The 8732-nt window shown below is 29.0% G+C and overlaps 1 protein-coding gene across 2 annotated transcripts in view; it reads left to right on the forward strand.

The window, feature by feature from the left end:
- The window catches only part of LOC100168778 (zinc finger protein 271-like), a 68502-nt gene that overhangs the window by 9566 nt on the left and 50204 nt on the right, over nucleotides 1-8732 (forward strand). Inside the window, exons 1-3 of one of the 2 annotated variants that reach the window (XM_029491110.1) lie at nucleotides 1337-1746; nucleotides 5418-5501; nucleotides 5683-5811. In XM_029491110.1, the coding sequence (XP_029346970.1) occupies nucleotides 5455-5501; nucleotides 5683-5811 (176 nt within the window). In that variant the 5' untranslated portion in view covers nucleotides 1337-1746; nucleotides 5418-5454. Of the gene's footprint in view, nucleotides 1-1336; nucleotides 1747-5417; nucleotides 5502-5682; nucleotides 5812-8732 lie in introns of those variants that run through there. The other variant, XM_029491109.1, reaches the window with a different exon arrangement.

The following is an 8732-nucleotide window of genomic DNA, read 5'->3' on the forward strand; positions in this document are numbered from 1 at the left end:
TCTTGAAATAAAATTTCAAGTTTACAAATAAATATAAAAAAATCATCATTTGGCATCCTCAAACTACCAAATAGAGATTTGTCAGTTGATATGCCTTAAAGTAGCAGTATAAGTTATTTTCATCCAACGCTTGATGGGCCATACTATAATTTTCACACACTTCACAGGTATGTTTAGTGTCAGACACTTCTTTATTAAAAAACCACATTTATATTTTATTATATTTTTACTGACTAAAGATAATGAACCTACCCTAAAATCTAAATCATTCTGTGAAATTGAAATATCAGTGTTAGATGGTCTAGTATTGTTGTCCAAAACATTATTTACATCTTTTAATTGGGCTAAAATAATAGAAAAATCATCAGCACAGTTTTCTGCACCACTATGAACAAGAAAACAACAGGTAAATAACTTTTTAAAGGCTCTAGTAAATTGAATTGGTGTTGGTGTTATGCAGTCTCCAGATTGTTTTCTCACCAATCCAAAAAAATTTTCTAAACAATCTTGACTTATTCTTCTTGTGTATATAAATTTAAAGTTATGTATAATAATTGTGTAAATACTTGACAACTCACCGCTCAGGATCCTTAGGAAATCTAAAAAAACTATACCCAAAACATGGAGACCGTCTCTTGCAGCTATTAACAACACACACGTTTCCTTTGTATGTGGACATATTTTTAATTATTCAAATATTTAATTATTATTATTATTATTTAATTTATAATATTTAATTATTCAATTAAACAATAAATTATTTATACTGTTTTTTTAATATTATTTTGTTTTATTATTAATATATCAATGTTTATTGTATACAATATACATTATCATTTATCATCATTCCCTCATAACATTAGGTACATTATTTATAAATAGAATTTTTAATTTCGAAATTACTAGGTGATAAATTATCTTCAGATCTTCTATACCTACGGTGTATAATAATATTACATTTTTTAGTTTACCCGCCAATTATTTATTTTGAAATTATCAAAACTGTGGTCTGCCAGCTCTGATTGCTGATAAAATAGTTGTATTCTGTGATAAAGCTTGCTTTCCCTACTTGTTATCTTCTATACTATATATAATAATATATATATATATATATATATATATTATTAGACCTCAAGCTCCTGGGGATTAGAGAGGGAGAACAACTGTCGAAGAACAGAGAATTGCGGAGAGATGTAGTAGAAGCGGCGATGGACCTTCAATAAGCAAAAAAAAAAAAAAAATATATATATATATATAATAATCTAAGACCGTGTTCTATACCGTGGTCTCGTTATCACTAATCTTCATGGAGAATATAACCACAAAATAATACAACAGACTTGATAGGATTGACTGGAGTACCGACAATATTGTCATTGTCGACTGCTGAATGTCATGTGTTCCTATTTATTTTTTTCTTAATATTTCGTATTTTGTCATATAAATAAATGTATATTTTATTAGTTAGACGTAACTCGTGGATACGTATACCCACACACTAAGTTTATTACCAAGTTTACCTAGTTTATAGGTCAATGCGTGGATAGAAATATAGTATACATTCACCAAAAAATAAAATATTCTTAATAAATAAAGATAATTTTATTAATTTTTGTTATAATTTCGATAATAATTAGTGTTGGTGCAAATTATGGTAGATATTATAATGGTAAATTCCTTTGGTAATAATATCAGCTAATAAATTATCCAGTGTGATTGAGCACCTGTAAGCGTAACCAGTCACGTGTAAGTACCTACATTATTTTGTAATAAATTTATCTCTTTATTATTATACAGTTTATAGTTGATAAATTAAAATTGAATATCGAATATGGAAGTATTTGAAATAATCTTCAATTAACACAAAAAAAAAAATTCTATTTAGGTAGTTCTAAAAAAATTTGTTATAATCAAAAATTTGTTCATTGCATTTTAAAAACATAGTTATAGAATATCCCATACTGTCGTCGACAATAAACAATAATAATAATTGAAAAGACCATTATCTTGGTAAATACTAAATAGGTAGTATTAATAATTTGTAGCAATATTTTTGTATAGTTAAAAAATTATAATGTATAATAGCTGGTAAGAAGAATCTTATTGCATATATATATTGTTTTTGACTTAATAAGCTAATACTGGTACCAATGTACCATTTCGATCATCATCAACAATAAACTGTTTCCTATAAAAAAACGCATTTAATTAAGCTATTAATCGACTAAAACCGATATTGAATTGTCCATAAATAATAAATATCTGTATATTTAAAACAGTAAGCTGATTGACTGATCTATCAACGCACAGCTCAAACCATTGGACGGGTTGTACTGAAATTTGGCATACAGATAGCTATTATGGCACAGGCATCCGCTAAGAAAGGATTTGTCGAAATTTGCATTTTAAAGAGGTGCTCAAACAGGAGCAGATGCCTGGTCATAAAGGAATGTTGTATGTGTTGAAATGTTAGGATTTATTTTTATTCTCCACAGGTTGAACCAGTTTTGAAGTTCATGAATGTTTCTACTTATAATTATTCTTGTTAAATAAAAATACCATGCCATCGTGGATTTGCTTTAACATTATAGCAATATAATATTATAATATTATATATTTATCATTATTTAGGTATGCCTTACAGACAATTTAGTATCAGTTTTTGTCAATTAAAGTATCAGTAGTATCAGTATCACTATTAGCTTAAGTCAATAACAAAATAAATATGTAAAATGATTTTGCTTAACGGCTATTATACTTTATTGTTTGTACTTTATAATTATTTAATTATACAAAAATATTATTACTAAGTTATTAGTACCTACTACATACCTATTTACGAAGAAAATTGTTATCATAATTATCATTATCGTTTATCGTGGAAGACGATCGATGACTGTATGAGGTATCCCAAATAGCTTTAAATTAATGTATAGAGAAAAGTGGTACAACTAACATGACTGATCAGAATTTTGATTATTGAACAAATTATGTTTTTAAAATGCAATAAACAAATTTTTGTTATAAAAAATTATTTCCAAATATCGGAAGATTAGAAAACAGCCAGTATCTGTCCTATATTCAAGAAGGGCGATCTTATGGAGATACAAGTAATTACAGTGGAATTGCGTTATTAGACTCCTGCTACAAAATCATATCCCTGGAAATATTACGAATGTAAGTATACTCTAGAGATATAATTGGAGACTATCAAAGTGGTTTTTAAAGAAGTAAGTCCACTTCTGACCATATCTTCACAATTAGGCAAACAATGGAACAATTTTATGAATTTGGAGAGGATGTCAACATGTGCTTTGTTGACTTCAGGCTGGCATACGACAGCATCAATTTTTGTTCGGCCCTAAAGGAATTTGGAATGCCTAATAAACTTATCCATCTGATAAAATAGAATGCAATTTGGCAATGGTATGTCTGAAAGTTTTGAAATTAAAACTGGTCTTAAGGGTGATGCACTGTTGTTAGTCCTTTTTTATTTAGCGCTTTAGAAGGTTGTCAGGTCAATGCCAATGCGTCAAAGTATAGAGATTTTGTTCAATAATACGCTTCTTGCCTATGCAGACGATATAGTTATTATGGGCAACATGCGGGAAGAACAAATTATTTAATTAAAGCAGCTAAGCCAATAGACCTGGAAGTAAACCGGGGAAAAACAAAATATTTATTCACGACTAAGAGAACAAGAGACAACTGAGACCTACTAGTTGAAAATTATACCTTTCAACAAGCGAGTGATTTAAAATATCTTGGGGTGAACCCCGGGGTGAACATAAATCATAAACGCAATTATATGCAAAATGAAATTAAAATAAAGATGTCTGCCGATAACAAGGGTTACTATGCTCTGGAAAAATTGTTTAAGTCAAAACTCCTCTCTATACGATCAATTGAACGCCTGTACTCAAGTTTTCTTCGACCGGTTTTAATATACGCATGTGAAACATGGTCAACCACTAAAAATGATGAGGCAAAAATGGCTTATTTAGAAAGAAAAGTACTTAGAAAGATATATGGACCTATTTTAGAAAATGAAGTGTACAGTAGAAGAACTAATAGAGAAGTCCAACAAATTTACCAAAAACCCAGTATCTATGCTTACCTCTCGAGTAAACGAATCGAGTGGGCAAGGCATGAATGGAGGTCAAATGGAATTTTAAAGAAAGCTCTAGAAGGACAGCGCTGGTCAGACAGGGTCAACAATGATCTGAACAAGTGTACCCAGGGAGTGACAATAGCTGACAGTGTTTATAGAAATAGATGGAAGAATGTAGTAGAGGCAGCAAAAGTCCTTCAAGGACTGTAAAAGCTCGAGAAGAAGAAGAAGAAATTATTTCAGAACTCAAATGTAAAAAGAATATATTAGATTCTTAGCGGAGCGAGGGAGCTATTGTTTTTACAATGGTGTTTATTTTATTTTTTTTTTATATCCTGTATACAAAATTTCTTCCAGAAGGAGTGTTTCGATTTCAACATATAGTACCTTATCTTTTAGCAAATTGGATCAAGATGGTACTTTAGAGAGGTCATTTTTCGATTTTCTTAATAGTTATTTAATGCCACGGGAAAAACCACCGGAAAATTACAAAAAAAAAAGCTAAAAATGGGATTTTAATTTGTAACGCTTTGTTTATCACCATAGAAACGAGTAAAAAATTATCATATTTTAATATTAATTCAACTTACATGATAAAATAAATAATAACAAAATATAAAATATCCAGACTGACAAACAGTCTCCGCTCAGAATCGTTTTTCTTTTACGATGATATTATATCATTGAATTCAAATCTAATACAACCATTATACAATGACCCACTTGTAATCTACTGTACAGAAGAGCGACATCCACTTACCTGCTTTTTTTTATTTGAAGATTATTTCAAAAACTTTTCACTAGTATTTGAGCATTATTCAAATATTTTATTATTTATATTGTTTAGGTGGTATTTTAAATACTTTATTTTAAGAGTATTTGAGTAATTACTTAAATGCTTTTAAAAAGTATTTTTTACAACACTGATGATTGGTGAGACTGTGAGAGACATATTATATTGTATATTAAGGGCAAGTGTTAGCTAAGTAACCTATTTTTTGTTACAACTTATTCTTCTTTATATATACTTTATTACCGATATAAATTTATCCTTGGTAATTGGTTAATTGTAGGAACATGATTAAAATGTATTTAAAAATTAAAAAACATTAAATACTGACTCGATATTCAATTTTAAATACATATCAGTGTTTTCCTTTTATTTATAGCAGTCTAAATAAAAAGTTTTAGAAAAAGAATATGTACAAATGGACACACTACAAACACTTCTTACAAGTTGGTTGTACCAACTGAAAGTTTGATACCTATATAAGGTACCTAATATTGTTTTTGTTCATGTTCACAGTATTTAATTGAAAAACAAACAATAGAGAGGACATAATATGGAACCATTAGGAATAACTACTGATGATTGCGGGATAAACTCCAAGTAAGCAAAACTATTGTAATTAGTGTGTCATTAATAAATTAATTTTCAACCTACATTTTATAACAAGTTGTTTTATTAATTTATTAATATATGTATTTATTCTTAAATTTGTGTAATGTATCTAATTTATACATAAGTAACCCATTAGTACATACTAATAAAAAAATCAAATTTTTTTTAGGTATAAAGATATACTACACAGGTCCAGTATGTTGTCTATACCACTCATCAGGTGTGATGATCCTGTATTTAATGGAATTATAAAAGAGGAAATTACTGAAGAAATAGACCATAGATCATTTCAAATAGGGTATGAATTAAATTTACATCATACTATAATATTAAATTTGCTGATACAATTTTAATTTTTGTTAATATTTTTAAATATTGTGTTTAACCTATTAAGAGATAGTTTATAACAATTAATAAATAAAAATGGTAGGCAAGCGTGTCAATGTATTGGATGACATGTTAAATTTGAATTCAACAATATAAAATCATTGTATTTATTCGAAAATGATTCTGATTGTTAACAGTTCATCAAATACGGCTTTCTGAATGGTTCATCATCTGGTGTGATAAAATATTAAAATATTTTTAATATAATAATATTGGTTAAAACAAAATGTTTTTTTATTTCTATAACATAATTAAATTATTTCTTTGTTAATATAATTAGGTACACATACAACCTACCGACCTAACATTTTAATATATCCTTTTTTTTTAAATTCAATCAATAAGCACTTAGGACGAGGGAAGAATCGAGAATTGCAAATAATAATAACAATAATATACACTTTTAATAGTTTAATGAGATTTTGCATTTGGTATACAATCAGATACATTTTTTTATTTCTATTATTATATTTACAAGCAAATTTTTGGAAAAAAACATTTGTTAATAAGTTATACTTCATACACATCTAATAATAATACAAATTAATTTGATAATTTTTTATAATAATTATAGTAATAATAAGGTAACATATTAAATATGAATTATAATTATTATTATATATTTTCAATTAAAAAGTATAAATTATAATGTTATTTGTTTTCCAAGTTCAAATTTATTTGTTATAATCAAATCATAAATTACTTATAAGCATTCATGAGATTTTTCATTAAGTCCACAAACTGTTTTATCTTTAAGCAAATTTAGTTTATTATACAGTTATTAGTTATTACCATTCAGTTATTAAATTAATTATAAATTTTAGTTCCCTTTTACCATACTAAAAATAAACAAATAAGGTTATAATAATGGGTATGATAAACAAATTTTCATTTTTAAAGAACATAATTAAATTATTTATTTGTTAATATAATTAGGTACATACCTACCGACCTAAAATTTTAATATATCCTTTTTTTTTAAATTCAATCAATAAGCACTTAGGATGAGGAAAAAATAGAGAATTGCAAATAATAATAACAATAATATACACTTTTAATAGTTTAATGAGATTTTGCATTTGGTATACAATCAGATACATTTTTAAATAAATTTCTGTGTTTCTGTTTTTGGTTACTGTGTTCTGTTAGCAGGTCGATCTATAATATGTTATAATTTAATGAAATTTGTTAATCGTTACAAAAAGTATGTTATAGTTAATTAAGAAGATAGCTGAAGGTTAGCGTCTTCTTCCTCTTGTTATTTCAGGCTTTCTTTGTGAAATGGTTGTTGATTGTACTCTTATAGATGCATCATCCCTTTGTATTATTAATGTAGATTTAGACCAGGCACATCAAGCGGCCCGTTGCTAATTTTTTTGTGGCCTTTGGCTACCAATATTAATGGACAAAAAAAAAAAATAAAACATTAATGTCGTGTCCCGACAATCTTAGATTCTTAGAGAATGGTTTATTTGGTATACATTATTATACAGTCTTATCTTCTGATAAATTATAATCGAATAAGAATTGTTGATGGTTTTATATATATTTATATCTAAATAGTTTAAAGGTTAATAATTTATATCATCAGGGTGGGACTCGCATGCCTCTTCCATTGTCAACATCCACTCTAGTCGTTCGATAACCAGTGTTTGTTTGAGTTTAAATTTTGTAGCGTGTATTCCACTGTAAATTTAATAGTTAAAAATGTCTCTATCAAAACCAAGTGGTAGTAATAAACGAAAAATTACGTATAAACATCTTTAGTTTCAAGAAAATTGGGAATTACAATATTTTCGCAATGAAATCAATAATAAAATACTTTCCTTAATATGTGTAAGTGTTATTAGTTTAAATACAACATTAAGCGACATTATAAACAACATAAGTCAATATACTACCAGTATGAAGGGTTATTGAGGCAAGTAAAACTGAAAGAGTTTATATCAGAGTATAAAAAACAACAGACAATGATAACTTATCAATAATCAAAATGATTCAAATTTAAAAATAAATTCAATGAGGTTGGTGTCCTGATTTTTACAATTTTGTGATAATATGATATGTAGAAACTCGTTTTCAATTATGAACAGTAATAAATCACCCATTTTAACCGACACACAACTAAATGCAGTATTAAAAGAGGCTTCGTAAAATATATTTCTCTCGAAATTGAAAAGTTGATGGGAGAAAAGAGATATCAATTATCGTCTGAAATGAGTTATTCATATGAATTTTTTTGTAATTTATATAAAACCCTTTTTTTTTTTTTTTCCTGTTTCAACCGACGGCGTCGCGGGGACAGCTTTCGCAATACTTCCGCGACGCCGCCATCGTTTATTGAAAAAAAATCAACATTTTATACATACGTGAGGGGGGTAGACGGGACAATACCCCGACTTACCCCCTCTTTATACATGGTGGGTTTCCGTTGTTTTGATGAGCCGAACGGAGTCCGCCGCTCTGGATACTCGTGCCGGTTCGTCCATTTGGCGGGCCGACCGGAGTCCGCCGCCCTTGAAGTCTCGTTCTCCAGTTGTCCAGCGATGCCGTGATCGTCGTCCCGCCCGTGGTGTCACAGGTGGGGGGATGAAGAACGGTGGTCGGTGACACCTCCGACGTGTCGCTGTTGCGACTGCGAAGAGTGTCTTCGGTCCGTTCTTCATCGTCCGCTGTGTCAGCGGTGCGGTTCCTAACCTAACCTCCGACGTTTCGCGGTTGAGCAAATAGGGGGAAAGATCGGACCGTTCTTCATCTTGGGTACAGGTTGGTCGGGTTATCCGTTCCCTGTTCTTCTCGCTCGTCTTCTTCTTTTGTGCTTAAGATTGACTC

This window comes from Acyrthosiphon pisum, chromosome A3 (genome assembly GCF_005508785.2).
Source record: "Acyrthosiphon pisum isolate AL4f chromosome A3, pea_aphid_22Mar2018_4r6ur, whole genome shotgun sequence".
Classification (NCBI taxonomy): Eukaryota; Metazoa; Arthropoda; class Insecta; order Hemiptera; family Aphididae; genus Acyrthosiphon; species Acyrthosiphon pisum.